We start from the raw sequence: 17,530 nt of genomic DNA, 5'->3' as shown, positions 1-17,530 counted from the left end.
CCAAGTTCATGTTGATGAAATTCCTTTGGATTGGAGAAGTGTCCGCATATCACCAAGGCAAATACATAAAGGCAGTTCTAAGAGTGAAGTTGGTAACTATGGACCGGATAGTCTGACTTCAGTGGTAGGGAAAATCTTATAAAACAATGATTAAGAGTCAGTCAGGGACATTTAGATAGATATGATTTTCTGAATAACACACAACATGGTTTTATTGGGAAAATCATGTTTAACTAACTTAATAAGCCATTTTGACCCAGTTCCTCATGAGCTGAATGTAGAGAACAATTTCAACATAGTTTATTTGGATTTTAGCAAGGCATTTGACTGAGTTCCTCATGAGAGGTTATTGTAAGCTGGAACATGTTGGGATTACTAGAAAAATTCTAAAATGGATTGCCGGGTGACTGCAGGGCAGAAGACAGAGGGTTGTGATTAATAGATATTCTTCAGACCGATGTAAAGTCAGAAGTGAGATCTCCCACGGATCGGTTCTTGGGCCACTGTTGTTTCTGATTTTATAAGCAACGTCAACAATGGGATAAAAGTCTTGATGTCAAAATTTGCACACGATGTAAAGATTGGTAGAGTAGTTCATGATCAGTACCAAGCAGCACTCCTTAGGATGACTTGAACAGGCTGTAAGAATTGTCAGAAAAGTGGCAGCTATGTTTTAATGCAGCAAAATGCAAGGTCTTTTACACTTGGGGAATATTAACTCCAAAATAAATTACTTGGTGAAGTTGAATTAAAAACTGTAGAAGAAGAAAAAGATCTGGGAGTTATAATACAGCAGATATGAAGTTTTCTGACAGCGTAAACAGGCAATCGTGAAAGCCCATGGTGTTCTTCGATGATTTATTGAACATTATTCTGTAGAGATTTGGAGTTCATAAGTCCCCCTGTATAAGGCTATTGTAGGACCACATTTGGAATACAGGTGATCCCTGCTTAACGCTGATAATTCTTTCCAAAAAACAGAGCACTAAGTGAATTGGCACTAAGTAAGCACCATATTTCTGTAATGTTACATATGTATTTGTGAGTCGTGGTCTATACCATCGTGACTCACAAATAATAAATGACAAAGGAGGATCAAAGGCTGACACAAGTAATTATAGACCTGTGAGCTTAACTTCTGTTGCAGGAAAATTAATGGAGGCACTGGTTAAAGAAGCACTGCAGGATCATTTAGACAAGACGTCAGTTATAGCTCAGACACAGCATGGTTTTGTTAAGGGGAAGTCTTGCCTGACCAACTTGATTGGATACTATGATGCAGTCACAAAAGAACTGGATGCAGGGAATACTTTGATATTATATACTTGGATCTTAGAAAGGCTTTTGATACTGTTGCACATGGAAGACTGCTACACAAATTGGAGCAGTGTGACATTGGAGGCAAATTGCTGCTATGGATAAAGGGGTGGTTGAGGGGGAGAAGACAGAGAGTGGTAATCAATGGACACTGCTCATCGTGGACTAATGTTATTAGTGGAGTCCCTCAGGGCTCAGTGTTGGGTCCATTATTGTTTTCTGTATTTATAAATGATATTGATAATGGTATATCAAGCTTAATGTCCAAGTTTGCAGACGATACAAAGGTTGGCAGGGTTGTCAAGGACACTACTGACACTATGCTGCTGCAACAGGATCTGGAAAGGTTGAGCAGATGGGCTGAGAGGTGGCAAATGAAGTTTAACATTGACAAATGTAAAGTACTACACATGGGAAATAGCAACCCCAGAGCAACGTATCAACTCTGTGGTACTACACTGACAGTGGTAGAGAATGAAAGGGACTTGGGGGTGGTTATGCAGGCAGATATGAAGTTCTCTGAGCAGTGCAGACGGGCTGCAAGAGTAGCTCATGGAGTATTGTCAATGATATACAGGAATTTTTCCAGCAGGAATAAGGAGGTGATTATTCCATTGTATAAGGCAATGGTCAGGCCACACCTAGAGTACTGTATACAGGTCTGGAGGCCTCATTTCAAGAAGGATGTAGAGCTGCTGGAACGAGTACAGAGAAGGGCAACAAGATTAGTGAATGGAACAAAGGGTTGCTCTTACGAAGAAAGGCTTAAGTTTTGCAAATTACAATGTCTGGAGACTAGGCACCAGCGAGGTGATCTAATAGAGGTGTATAAAGCCTTGAATGGTTTAAGCATGCTCAATGCTGATGGGATTCTTCCTCTAGCTCAGAAAAATCACCTGAGAGGGCATAAATTCAAATTGAGGAAAGACAGATGTAGGATAGACGTGCGAAAATTTGCCTTTAGCCAGCGGGTGGTTGGTTGGTGGAACAGACTTCCATCCCTTGTGGTGGAGGTTGATAGCCTAAATAAGTTTAAGGCTCAGCTGGACAGGTATTTTGAACGAACAGAGGGGTGAAGTGGAAGTGGGTTTTTTTTTTTTTTTTTGGCTGATGCTGCATAAGCTTGCTTTCTTGCATCAAATGCCTCTACTAATGCTAATGCTAATAACGAAAAGCCACCAGATGTCAGTCAAAATGTTTAATATTAAAAATCTGTGCATATAAAATATTCTCCATTACATACATATATAATTATGCGGTAACTACATTATGTATAAAAATTAAACTTAAAATGCTAATTAAAATCATGAATCTATTAATCCAATGGCCCTGGGCTGTCGAGTTTTTGTATCTTTGGTTGATTTTGGGTTGTACTTTGGCCCTCTTCCTAGTAAACTAAAAAGGGGTTTTACTTTAAAATCCCCTGCAGCATTACCACTCAACAATAAAGTCAACCGATCCTTCGCTGCTTTGAAGCCTGGCATGTTTTTTCTTCTTTTTGACAGTTTACACTGTCAGAAACTTCTTTTAGGCATTAGTTTCCAAAAAATCCTGTTTCGTCTATGTTAAAAACTTGTTGAGAAGTATAACACCTCTCTTCAATAATTTTAAGGTCTTTTTTGAAGGTTTCGGCTCCTTGATCTACACTTACGACTTCTCTCTGAATTTTAAATCTATCATACCAGCCCTTACTAGCTTGAAATGGTTCCACATTTTTTTTAAGGTGCGCTTTTTTCAGATCATCGTATAGGCTAATCGCTTTTTATTTAATAATATTTAACTTAACAGAATTGTGTCTCTCCATTTCAATTATAATAGCCAGCCTAGCCATAACCAATTTAGTTGCTTGCAGTGGAACAGCTGTCTTTCCCCCTGCTAAAATTAATTCTTTATTTTTTATAATTGTTCTTACAGTTGAATCTGCCAGTCCTAAATGATTGCACACATCCACTTGTCGTTGAACGGAATCGTTTTGCTTCAAAACGTATAATTTAATTTTCGAATTCAGTCTTTTTCTTACCTTAGTAGGCTCTTACTGCATCCAGACATTTTTGCTTTTTAATTCATATCTGCCATTATTCATCTTCGAAAATGTAACTGCGTTGCATTAATTATTATACAATGTTCGAGTAAACTATCCGTTACCAACACTACTCAGTGATGACTAGACTTCAGATAAATGCATATAATTCAAATATTACACATGTTAATGTTGATCTCAGAACTACAGCCACCATACTGCAATTAAATTACGTGGAAGAAAATTTCGCAAGTCGGTGTAGGAAACTTTTTAATGCTGTTTTGCTATTCATTTTCAAACTATCCACTACATCAGATGAAATGTTTTCATTAAACATGCCAAAAATTTAATCTGCATGCTGGTAAAAGAGCATTAGAGTGAGATATGGATTATAAGAACAGCGTTATAGCAAATCAGTGTAGTGCGAACCACATGATTCCGAATATGTGAGCTACAGAGCTTGGTAACTAGGCACCTCAGAGGTGACCCGATTGAGGTTTATAAGGCTCTGAGAGAAGTTAGTAAAATGAAGAAAGACTGAATTTTCACTGTGATAGAGAATTCCAGAACTCGTGGGCATAAATTCAAATTACAGGGGAAGAGGTTTAGACTAAATTGTGGGAAGTTTTCTTTTTTGGCAGCAAGTCATTGATCACTGGAACAGGTTGCCTTCATGAGTAGTTGAGCCTGACAGTTTGAATAAATTCAAAGGTCAACTAGATAGTTACCTATGTGAGCAGGGAAGCAAATAATTTGTATTCTCTTATCTACTCCTTTATTTATTTATTATTTTTTTTTCCAGCCATTGCAGCAAAAGTCTCTGGCTTCTTTGCACTGTATGGCTATTACATATTACTACTATATGTCACACCAAACTTACTCAACAATATAGTGGCCACACATGTCTGCTCGATTCAATACTTTAATATTTATGTGCTTCTTAACTAAGGGTATAAGCCCTCCTCTCCGACTGTCCTGTTTGTCCTTTCTGTACATATTTACTCCCCATATTCAAATTCTGAATCCCTTATATCTGAGTGACTCTGTCTCTGATATTCCACAAAAACATTTGATGATTTGATCAGGACTTAAAATTCCTCAAATTGTTTTATTATACTCCTACCATTGTTGTATGTACAATTATACATGCAGCTGAGAACCACTCCCAGAAGGTCTTGAAATCCCTGACACCTTTCTTTTCAAGGATGCTGCATGTTCTTGATAGAAGCACTACAAGAATCATTTTCACCTCTGTCTGCAGCTACTGTTAATCTAATTAGTGTGTATATCCTCTACCTAACACTGTCTTGATAGCATCAGTGATAAATATTATTTATTATATGACTGTTCAAGTTAATAGTTTTCTTACATTTAAACACTGAATACAAATAAATTTTAATTCCGTTAGTTGTGATAAATTGGTAATAAATAAATAACAAATGTTACTGCATGTTTTTATGCATATTTTGCCTGTTTTAGTGCATATTATCTAGTGTCTGGTGATAACAGTAAAGTCTTCATACTGATGGGATAATTTCATAGCTCTTTTATGCCTGCAGCAGTTGTTAATTATATTTCAGTTGGCTCTCTTCTTGTGGATATATAAAACCATTTTTTGATGGATTTCAGGACAGAATATCTTAGTGTTACTCTTTTTTATTGCATAAATTAATTATTGATAGAACTATACATAGGCAGAACATTACTTTGCTGCTTTTATTTTTATGTGATAGGAATGTGTGGTAGTTTTTATATGTAAAGATTTGTTTGTTTTTACCTGGGAATAAATGATTACCATCATAATACTGAACCACAAATATTATTTATTATATGACCATTCAAGATAATATAATGAATTTTCTTGTCAGGTTCATTATAGTCGTAGACATAAAGGACAAACCTTCAATGAAAGTTCCATTGCATCAGAACCTGTAAGTGTTGAAACTCAAAAAAGTTCATATAAATGTGTCACTTGTTCCTATGTATTTGGAAATGTATCCGATTTGAAGAGGCATCTTAAGGTAAGATGAGATATTTGGCTAAATATTAGAAGTTACTTGACTTTTGCTAGTACAGTAATTTGTAAATTTTTTCATTTATAGGTTACACTATGTACTAAAAATTTATTTTTGATGATTTTTTTATTTTTTTTTCATAACACATATTTTGACAGTCTACAATTCCTGTGTGTTACATAAATTCAAATTCATAAATTATTTGATTTTTTGTTTGATTTTGAACTGTTACAGCTCTCCATCAAGAAAGTAAGCTCTCTCCATAGTCCTGCTATGTCTGTAGATACTATATCAAGCAAAAGTAGATAAAGCACAAGATGTTAGGTGACACCAAGTTTTTGCAGCATGTGTGAACCATCCATAGGTGGTACAATGGTTACTGTCCTTTTTCACCATGGAGAAAAGGGCTGGGTTTAACAAGAAGGGAGGAATTGCTGGTTTTTTTTTTTTTTTTCATGCTGTGGCTGCATTAGTAAACATTGAGCCAGGGTTGCACGGTGTTTTTCTTCCAGAAATATGGGTTTTAATCCTGCAAAACAGTCAAACCAACCACAGAATATTATAGAATTGCAGGGGTATTTCCATCAGTAGTTGGAATCAAATAAAAATTAAATGCTTTACCTTCATTCAGTTTTTACTGTAATTCAATTTTTACCTTCATATCAATCATAGGCCCTCTGCTCTCAATGATGACCAAGCACCGTCTTCATTAAGATTTGAGCTCAGGCTTGAGCTCATCACTAAGACTTGAGCTTATATTCAAATTTGATACAAATTATCATTAACTGCAGTTCTGCCTAAGTTACTAATATCATTTTAAATTGTATAGCATCACCAGATTAGATGAAGAATCCACTCTGAGACAGTTAGATCTGAAACAGCTACCAGGATAGCTGCTACAGATCTTACTGGCCATTCATCAGCTGGCAGGTGATCTCTATAAGTCTATTGAACTGTGAATAATATATTTTGTCTAACTAAATAACCAAGCAGTGCATGAAGTAAAATTTCCATTATAAAACATAACTGGTATATACCTTTAACCCCTAGAACTGGATTGCATTTGCCCTGTGCAGTGCAGTACTATAGGAAATTTTGCTTCCATACACTGCTTGGCTTTTCACTTAGACAAAGTATATTATTCACAGTTCAGCATGTATTTATTCATAGAGACCATCTGTCATCTGATGAGAAGTCAATAAGCTTCAAAACAGCTGCCCTGGAAGTATCTCAGATTTTTAAATGTATAGCAAACATTAGCTCATTAGCTCAAGCTTTAGCACTGAGTAGTCAGCTTTTGGCTTTCAGTGAAGATAAAAACTCTCTTCATGATTGAAATAAAATGCAAATAAAGCATATGAACTTTGATTTGATTTCAGCCATAGAATACATGCAACTTACAGACATAATACTGATGTCTCACAGCCTTAATTTCCACGGGCATTTGTGAGTATCTTACTTCTGTTGTGATGGCTGTTGCCAATTATAGGTAGCCAGAAGTTTGTCTTTTTCAATTCTTCAAATTAGAGAATACCTTCTAACCAACATGATGGCCACCACTTTTGTATGGTGGACATGAGAAGAAAACAGAAAACTGTTATGTATCTGAGTATGCTGTCCTTTATTAGTTTGCTCTCTATTCTCTACCCTCTATTGGCCTAGCACTACCCAATGAAGATTTAACAATTCTCACTGCCTCTTCCTTAGAAGAAACGTCAAAGGTAGAAGACCCCACTGGTGGACAGAATAATAATCAAGATTTCAATCATTATTCACCATCAATCAAATTTTCCATCAATGAGAATTATATGACTTTCTTGGGGAGTTATGTGTTGCCAAATCCAGTAAATAATAATTGACATCTTGTCTAAACTAATGGAATTTCAAGAAGGATGTAGAGCTGCTGGAACGAGTACAGAGAAGGGCAACAAGATTAGTGAATGGAACAAAGGGGTGCTCTTACGAAGAAAGGCTTAAGTTTTGCAAATTACAGTGTCTGGAGACTAGGCACCAGCGAGGTGATCTGATAGAGGTGTATAAAGCCTTGAATGGTTTAAGCATGCTCAATGCTGATGGGATTCTTCCTCTAGCTCAGAAAAATCACCTGAGAGGACATAAATTCAAATTGAGGAAAGACAGATGTAGGATAGACGTGCGGAAATTTGCCTTTAGCCAGCGGGTGGTTGGTTGGTGGAACAGACTTCCATCCCTTGTGGTGGAGGTTGATAGCCTAAATAAGTTTAAGGCTCAGCTGGACAGGTATTTTGAACGAACAGAGGGGTGAAGTGGAAGTGGGGTTTTTTTTTTTTGGCTGATGCTGCATAAGCTTGCTTTCTTGCATAAAATGCCTCTACTAATGCTAATGCTAATTTACTGGATTCTAGCAGTAAGGTATCTATATACAAAAAAGCAACTCACATTTATGTCCTTATTCATGATGTCACTATGCAGTAGTGCTATGGCTCAGAGACCAAAGAAGTTTACATGAAAGAGATCAAATTACACAAAGAAGAACACTAATCTTATGAGGAAATTGTAGAATGTCACATATTATTCATATATATGTAAGCTTAACATAAAAGAAACAACTTCCACAAGGAAGGAAAATATAAATTAATTAATCATATTGATTAATTAATTTATATTAATCAAGTGGTGTAACATAGACGTCATTTAATATGAATGATGCAGGAGATCAGGAAAAGAGCAACGAGATTAGTCAAGGTGCAATAGGATACTAATGACCTGATTGGTGTTTTAGTCTTTGAATGGATTAACTTAACAATATGTTGATGTCATCCTTACTCTTTAACAGATGACATACATGAGAAGACTTTAATTCAGATTGGAAAGGAAAGGTTGATGTTCAAAAATATGCTTTGAGTAATTGATTGTTGGAATAAACTTCCACTTGGTTTAATGAAGCGGGTAAACTTTATTTTTATCTTGCATAAATTTCCCATGCTAATACTACTGATTTGTTGACTTTACCAGTACCTCAAATTCGTCAAGTTTATTAACTACATTCGTAGCATTAATATGCAGACATGTAAGAGCAAGACAGGCTCTTATGAACATATACTCTAAAACACCCCATCTAGTTGGTTACAGCATTGCTCTTTCCAAGAATTTTGTAGTTGGATGTCTGCGTGTTAATGCTACAAATGTAGTTAATAAATTCGATGAATTTGAGGTACTGGTAAAGTCAACAAATTAGTAGTATTAGCATTGGAAAATTTATGCAAGGAAAAAAAAAGTTGTTTAGCACTTTATGCACAACTGTTCAGCAATAGTTTTGCTTGGTTTTGCAGCCAATTCAAGTCTTCACTGCACATTCCAGGCACTTCCCCTGCAGTTGTTAAAAGAATATAAATCATCTGCTTTTCAGCCATCGTTAATGTACCCCACCAAGAAAATAACTTTCCAAAATACCTAGCTTTGCCTCTTCTATTCAAATCCTTAGAAAAGCAGACATTTCTGTTAAAAAGTGCAGGTCATGCTCAGAATAAGGGCGGAAAACACACTATTATCACTTCACAAGACTTCGCCCATATACCTATATTTACCAATTAGTTTATTGCTCGGAGAGCACTATTGTCATTGGCTGTATTCACAAGATAATACGTCGGACTTCAAGGCCAAATGACATTGTCAGCTCAGATTTTTCTGTTCGAACAGAAATTTCGTTAGGCGTGACAAGAGGGAAATGGAGGAAACTTAATAGAAAATTAAATTTGAAGTAAATGATCTGTTTGCAGCGCACAAGTAAGAATATCCAAAAACAAATAGCTTCAAGGATGTTGCTCCTGTGCCTATTCCGAAGCATCTTCCACTTCGACCGGCTACTCCGCATGCTCACTGCAAATGTCCAGTCACGGGGACGTTCAAAAATGGCCAAAGGAGGAAAATAGACCAACAGAATTACAAATTGAGAGGACGAACAAGTTGATCATTTCAATTTGCACAACTCACAACAATTTCTTACAAGTTCAATTTTTAGGGTTGAGAAGTAGTTTTTGTTGTTATTAAATTTCATAAAAAATTTTTGTTTCGTATTTTTACAGAATAAATCCTTATTCAAAATTAAACTTTCAGTATTTTAACTTTCCTTTAACATATAACTAATTTTTCCTTAGCACTGATTGAATTTCGAAATTGCATATTTTGCCCTTGAATGTCTTCCTTAATTGGATTATATAGGAAATTAAATTCTTCTTTATCCATCTGTAAGTACTTCGTGAAACGATTTTCATCTTCTTCTAAGTCCTGCAGTAAATGATGGAATTTGCCTTTTTCTGTTCTCTTCCAGTTGATGTCGTGTATCCATTGCTTACTCTCTTTTGTTTTCTCGGATATAAGAAAAGCGCATGCATTTTCTAAATCTTCTTTAAAATCTGAAGAGGGGGATGAACTGTGGCAATTCATTTCACTTCGGCTTTCCTCAAAGAGAATGACACATATACATTACAGGTTGCCAGATGTACCCTATTTGGAAGTATAATAAATTTTCCAAGATACCCCCTTTTTTAACATTTGAAAAAAGCAGAAATCATAAAACAACCTGTTGAGATGATTATTTGGGAAGAAAGAATTAACTGACGATAAAGTTGTTGAAATGCACCCTTAATTAAAGACTCAAATAAGATTTTCTATCCTATTTACAAAGAGGGTTATAGAATATATTATGCTTACTTTGTAACCTTTTACATTCTACTTGACTTCTTTTTTATTTTGGTGTAATGTTTTAAGGCTCAGGCAACAAACTTTTTTTATTTAAAATTCCCAATATCAATATTGATTTGCTGTATGAAGAATATGTTCTGTTGAAATCATTCCATAGAAATATTGAGACAAAAGACCTCAAAAATACCACAGATGTTTGGATAAAAATTTTAAATGCGTGCGAAGTACGTAACACAGAAAAAAAATATTAATTTTGTTTTTGCTTTGCCTCACTCAGATGCAATGAGTGAGCGAGTATTTAGCTCAATGTTTAATGCATGGAAAAAGGATAGAAATAAATTAGACCTAAAGAATGTTGAAGGAGAACTGTTGCAGAAAACCAATCATAATATGTCATGCAAAGAATTTTACTCATATGTACTAAAAAATAAAAAAACTGTTAAAGAAAATTTGCTCAAATGAAAAGTGTTGCTAGGTAAATATTTTCTTTTTGATAAAATAAATCAGGTTTATTGAATATGTATTGTAAACAATTATGAAAAACATTTGATGTTAATACAGTCCATTCCAGTTATTTGGGACACATTGGGACTAGTGCATTTTGGCCCAATTAAGCGGCTGCCCCAATTATCCGAAGTTTCACGTATTTAGTTAAAAATACAATGTACTCCCCCTTTACAATTGGTTCACTGTACAATAAAATCATGTTACGACGAACTCAACATAGTAAAGTACCGTTCACTATACGATGTGTAGTAAGTGCTGGTCATTGTGATCACGTTTGTGAATTGAATTTTAATTCTATTAAACAGCAATTCTAATTAGCAAAAATAGGAGGAATATTATCCACAGGCTATAAAAGCAAAGATATATTAAGCACAAATTTACCCTTTATTACCTTACCTTACCAGTTAAAAAATTAAATGATACATGGAAATCAGAAGAATATACATTATAATCGGAATAATTAATACGTACTGTAATATGTACATACGAACTAGTTGACATTTCTGTTCACTGACATTTGTGGGTGGGGGTTAAAATTTAAAACAGTAAAAAGATAAACAATCAATAACAAAGAACACGGCACACACAAATTGCAAGTAACACAATATGTGCAAGTGAGAACAGAGTAACGAGTTACAAAGCTTTAAAAATAAGAATGAAGAGAAGATCTGAAAATTAATTTTTTTATATGATTGAAGATTTTATGGAAGTGTAAACACATTTCGCCATAATAACCCACAGAATTCCAGCTGTCAGTATTATCGCAAATTCAGTAAGATCGAGTTTACTGTCCGTTTATGATAGATTTCACTAACAGAAAAGCCCAATAAACAGGTGACTGCTAATTGTTTTTATTGTTTTAGGGTTGTGACCTCCAGAATTTCGACCGAACCACATGGTACCATCAGAGACAATCGTAGGGTAATCTCCAGTGCTGCGGTCTCCTGCCCCGATTAAACGGCATGCTGTCCCAATTAAGCGAAGTAAACCCTGGCTATTTTCTCGATTGATTTCTGTTTTTTAAGATTTGCCCCAAATAAACGGCTGCCCCGATTAACCGGTGGCCCAAATAACCGGAATCCACTATATTTATAAAAAGTTTCCTTTAGCATTTATAACTCTTGCAATAAAATTTTCCAAATTAAACGAATTAAGCACGGGCTATAATTCGGTTAATTTTATTAAAATTTGACTAATTTTGCATTCCACGAACTTTAAAAATCAACAAAATATAGAAATAAAATGGTTTATTAAAATTGTCCAGTTTTCTTAAGATATAATGCGAGTACCCCTAAACAAGGAATGAATACCCCAAACCTCGAATGAGTACCTCGAGATCAAATTTTTAATCTGGCCATCCTACGTTACAGTGACGTTTCTTCTCCAACTGACTTCGCAGTTTACACTAAACAGGGACCACAGAGTACTACTTTGTGACAGGGACACGACGAGAGTCCCGTGATGTGATAATAGTGTTTCCGCCTTTTTTTTTTTTTTTTTTATGAAAACCCCAAACACAAAAGGTATCAAAACCTATAGTAATTAGTACCGTGCATGGGTTGAAGAAGTATGGGGGAGAGGGATCAGCCCTGCAGAATCACCTCTGACTAGAATTTATTGATAAGCTCATGATATAAACTATTCTTGGGATTGACATGATTGAACAAACTCGTGACAGAATCCCCATTCTTTGGGATTTGATTTTGCACTCCCTCAAAGTGGAACATGCGTAATCAGTAGCTTGCAGGTTAAATTACATTGAAAATCTTTTGTTGATTTAATTCTATGAAATTAAATTCCACGAAAAAAAAAATTTAAAGATAATTGATATAACAATAGTGCTGTGTTTTTATAATTTCAAAAAGAACAGTAAAACAAATACAAGTATTGTATTATACTTTTAATTAGCTTTGGTTTTATTTTTTCCTTTTGATTACCATTTTTATACACCAATGCATCCTAATGCTGTCCTAAAAATTATGTTACATAATTTTACAATTGTAATACTACTCTTATTTTTTTAAATTTTTATTTCCATTTCTATTTTTCTGTTTCTATTTTGCTTGCTGCCTAATAAATATAACTGATTTTACTTTCAAATCTAATATCTAAACTTATTTTTAATTGTTCCTTACTGTAATGTAAGATTTTCGATTTTTTAATTGTTTTCGTTTTAATTTTTGGAGAGTATCATATGGAAGTGTTCTATGTATCATATTGAGGTAAACTTCTCTTATTCTTTTACAAATATCCAAACTTGTATTAATTTCAGAATAGACATGGTATACCTGTGGAAAATGTCAACTTCAATATAGAAGAAACCACATCATCTAAACCACTAGAATCCACAGCAGTATCAATTGCAGAAGCTCAGGAGTTTCTACCTGAACATCAATCTAATGAATCTCTTGTTGAAATGGTCAAATTTCAAGAAACTAATGAAGCTACAAGTATTTTTCCTTCTGCCTTTCAGGTAATATTTACTGCCTTCAATCAATTTGCATTTTAAGAATCTCTTATGGCTAGCACTAGCACAGTGTAGAAGATGGGGGAAAAAAAATATATATATATATATTTTTTTCATACCATGCCAAGTTAGTGTGGGAAAAAGAGTTGTGTTCAAAGGTGCATTAGATTAATTTAAGCACATTAGCATATATGTGTGAAGCACCTATATGTGTATTCACCATGTTTATCCATCTACATGACTTCTAGTGAATGGATTTTCATAAAATTTCATATTTGGCTCTCTTTTAGAAAGATTTGTTGAGCCATTACAAAGTTCATTAAAATTGGACCAACAGAAATCTGGCATTTTTATTTCTTTGTCCATCCATCCACTTGTAATAATTTGACCCCTGGTGGATGGATTTCCATGAAATTTTATATAGTATGAACCAGAGCTGTAATGCTCAATATGTTCTACGTTGATAACAATATTTGTAAAATAATAAGAGGAGTTTACCTCAGTATAGTACGTAGAACACTTCCGTATGATACTCTCCAGAAATTAAAACGAAAAAATCAAAAAACTTACATTAGAGTAACAAATAGTTTAAAAAATAATTTAAAATCATTTTAACACAATAAAACTCAATTTAACGCAATTAAAAATAAGAAAATTAAATAAAATAATTTTAATTAAAAAAAATACGGAAGGAAGAAAAGAAAGAAAAATTGTTTTGCAATTTTTTTCATTAAAATTATTTTAATTAATTTTCTTATTTTTAATTGCGTTAAATTGAGTTTTATTGTGTTAAATTGATTTTTAATTATTTTTTAAACTATTTGTTACTCTAATGTAAGTTTTTCGATTTTTTTCGTTTTAATTTCTGGAGAGTATCATACGGAAGTGTTCTACGTACTATATTGAGGTAAACTCCTCTTATTATTTTACAAACATGAAATTTTATATTATTATTATTTTTTTTTTTTTTTGCATACATACTGACACCTCATGGCCTTAGTCACAAAATCAAGTAACAGCATTCAAGAATTATTAGAAGCATATTATATCAGTAGCAGAACAAAAGAACAAAAAAGAATGCTTTATAAAATTGATCAGAGGGTATTGTAGAATCAGTGTGAGAGGCAATTTAGGCCTGCTAAAAAAAGTATTGTAATTTATACTACAGTCAATCCTATCTTTACTAGTATGTGAGAAAAAGAATCTGAATTGTTTTAATTTGTATACATATAACTTCTAATTATTTTACACTTATTTTAAGTCATTTAGTAACATGTGGCAGTGCACACACACATATGATACATAGTAGCTTCTATTATTTTTTCCAGCTATTTGGAATCATTTAGTACCACCTGCAGTCACCATCCTGTAGTTTTAAATCATCCAATTATAAAATTAGTGAACCTTATTAATAACATAAATGCTTGCATTTTTATACTGTAAATTCTAGCATTCCACTAGATTACCATAATCTCTCTTCACTGCCACCTCTGACCTTAATGCACAAAGTAAAAAAATAATGGACTTGAGTTATTCTAAACTAGAAAAGGCATGGATATTTTTGGGCTTTCTTCTCACTATGGCTGAATTAGACAGCCTCTGGAGAAGGCTGCTTGACAAAAATATTTGCTTTCTTTTCTGATAAATCAGAAGAAAATTGTTCTTAAATTCAGGTAGTTTTTCTTATACATAAAGTTGCAGTGAATATGTTAATCTGAACTGACTTATTGAAAATTAGATACACCATTAAATTCAGTAGGTCATGGTCTGCTGAATTTAGTGTGAAAAATATTATTTTGTTGTATTTTAAAAATACACGTACTGACTGACATCACAATAATTAAAGTAAGCAAGTGCTGCTAGACTTCAGTGTTGTTAATCCATTTTCTTTTACCAACAATTTACTGAAGTAGAATCAGTGTGAGAGGCAATTTATGCCTGCTAAAAAAGTATCCATAATATGTTTGTTGTTCAAGGTTGACACAACTGAGCACATTATGACAAAGAATTGTGTTTAGAGATTGTTATCTTTACCTCCATTCAATAAGCCGTTGTAGTCAACTGATAGGATCTTGTCGTATTGCAAAATGTTGGACTGCACTGAACAGTGCATCTTTGTTAAATTTTGATTTAAAATAACAAAAACCACAAGTGAAACATTTGAACTTTTTCTTAAAATAGTTTATGAAGACTCTGCAGCGAGTTTTTGCATTTTTAGCATTTGCAGTTTTTTGCATTTGCATCAGTTAATGGTAAAAGATGGTGGCTGTACTACAAATGATTAACAACTTGCTGCTATGGCTGTTGTGCATTTTGTGTAAGCTAAATGGCATTCAGCCAAGGATATTCACAATGAAAGGAATGCTTTCAGCATATGACAAGAATTATTTATCACGTAAGGCTAAACAAAGCTGGATTGAAAAATTTTTTACAGGGATATTCAGTACTTCAGGTTGAAATTGTGAATGATGCAACTGTGCTTCTAGTAGAATCAGTGATCTGAGCCAATAGAAAAGATGATCAACAGTGTAGTCGAGATGCTGTGGGATATTTCCATGGTTTGGCCAATAGCATAATGCATAGTCACCTCAAATTTTAGAATGTGTGCATGCAATGGGTTCCCGGGGAACTAAAACCTGAACATAAAATGCATTGCATATGAATTGCATCGGAACACCTCTCCCACTACAAGGCGCCTCCGTAGCCAGGTGGGAAGAAGCAGCAGTGTGTAACGCATGCTTCTTGATTAGACCGGGGTTCGATCCCGTCACCACCAAATACGGGGATGCGGAAAGATCAGGGAATGATCACCGCATATTCCCGGAGCAATATGGCCTTAGTTGCTAATGCTCCTAAAAACCAAATAACAAACAAACAAATCCCACTACAAGGGGAAAATGACATGCTGAACAGGATTGTCATTGGCAGTGAAGCATTGGTTCACCACTTTCAATTTGAATCAAAACATGCAGTGATGCAATAGAAGCATCCTGGTTCATCTCCAGCAAAGAAGTCTAAGGCTGTGCCATCAGCTGGGAAGGTAATGATGACTTGTTTTCTGGGGCTATCATGTTGGTCTTCCTGTGCATTTTTGAAGGCCTGGAGATACTGGAAATGCTGCAACATACTGGATACTTCTTAAGGAATTTGTAACTCAGTTTGTAGTAAACAGCCTGGACTATTATGACATTGAGTACTGCTGTTGAATAAAAAAAAATGTATGGCTGCATGTAATGAGTGCAACCCAAGGGACTATTAATGATTTAGAGTGGAAACATTTTTCTGATGATGGTTACGTTGGCTACCAACATCTTTTTATGCAGTAGGTTTTCAGAATTTTATGTGGAAATGGGCATGCATATAAATGTTTTTGGTGATTACATTTAAAAATAAATATTTGGTCATTTTCTTGTTTTTTTTCCCTTGCTTTGTAACTTACCACCGCCTATTTCTATATATATGGTTCATATCATACATAGGAATATTTATTTTAAGACAAAAGAATTATAAAATAAAACATTTTTATCTATAATATAAAAATATATCTGTTAATAGACCTTGATGTGTTCTAAGTTTACACTTTAACAGAGAAAAATAAGTTTCATAGTAGCTTTATTCTGATTATAAATTTATCACAGATTGAAGTACCTCTTATTTTTAATTTTAAGGGTCTACAACTGTCAGGCCTTGCCAATGGGGAAATTGATGAAAAAACTGCATCTGCTGTAAATATTATCCAACAGATCATAGAACATGGAGCTCTGCAGCAGCAGGTGACTCTGCACTCTTTGGATGGACAAAGCTTAGTGGCTGTGAATCCTGAAGCCATTATAGTCCAACAAGATGGAAGAGAAGTAGTTTTAAATGATGCTGCTACAGGTGGACAGTACGTGATTCAGTATGTTACACATGCACCCGAAATAACAGTTGACGATGAGATGATTGTTCACACAACAAATGATGCTCACCCTGAAAAATCAGTATTTGAAGAATTTCAGGTTCAATACAGTGATGCTGCTGCTGCACAGGTATTAGGTGTAGATGACAAGGAAAGTGTAAAAGATGATAATGCATCCACTGAAACAGAAGCAATGGAATGCTAATGAATTTACTGTACACAAGTTTTATTTACTTAATTTTTTTGCATCATTCATCTTTATTTTTCATATTACATTATACTGTAAGATAACTCCTTTCCTACTTCCAATTATGATAAAATAGTTTCATTGAGTACTGTTAGTGCAGGTCCTCTGAAAAAGATTGAAATGAAAGGTGTCTCCTTCCACTAAATATTGCTCATTATGATAACTTGTTGAAATAATTCCATGAAATGCCAAATAATAATGGTTAGTTACTAGACATGTAAACAATTTTATTCTTTCATAAAAAAGTGTAAAATGCCAATCACAGAAACAAATTTTTTTAACTCCAATGCAGAATATTAGGGACTTTTTCATAAAAATGCAATTATAATTTGCTAAATTGTTAGTTTTTACGAATTGTAAAAAAGCTTCAGACTAA

The 17,530-nt window shown here is 34.2% G+C and overlaps 1 protein-coding gene across 1 annotated transcript in view; it reads left to right on the top strand.

The window, feature by feature from the left end:
* LOC150078880 (uncharacterized) overlaps window positions 1-17,112 on the top strand; it is a 187,684-nt gene extending 170,572 nt beyond the window's left edge. Inside the window, exons 15-17 of the mRNA XM_090382881.1 lie at window positions 5,206-5,358; window positions 12,815-13,015; window positions 16,678-17,112. Of these exons, the coding sequence (XP_090239007.1) occupies window positions 5,206-5,358; window positions 12,815-13,015; window positions 16,678-17,112 (789 nt within the window). The remainder of the gene's footprint in view (window positions 1-5,205; window positions 5,359-12,814; window positions 13,016-16,677) is intronic.
* The last annotated feature ends 418 nt before the right edge of the window (window positions 17,113-17,530 follow it).

The sequence above is a fragment of the Mastigoproctus giganteus genome, chromosome 10, assembly GCF_048544385.1.
Source record: "Mastigoproctus giganteus isolate SK-2022 chromosome 10, ASM4854438v1, whole genome shotgun sequence".
Taxonomy (NCBI): Eukaryota; Metazoa; Arthropoda; class Arachnida; order Uropygi; family Thelyphonidae; genus Mastigoproctus; species Mastigoproctus giganteus.
This window is presented reverse-complemented; position numbering and strand designations above follow the sequence as displayed.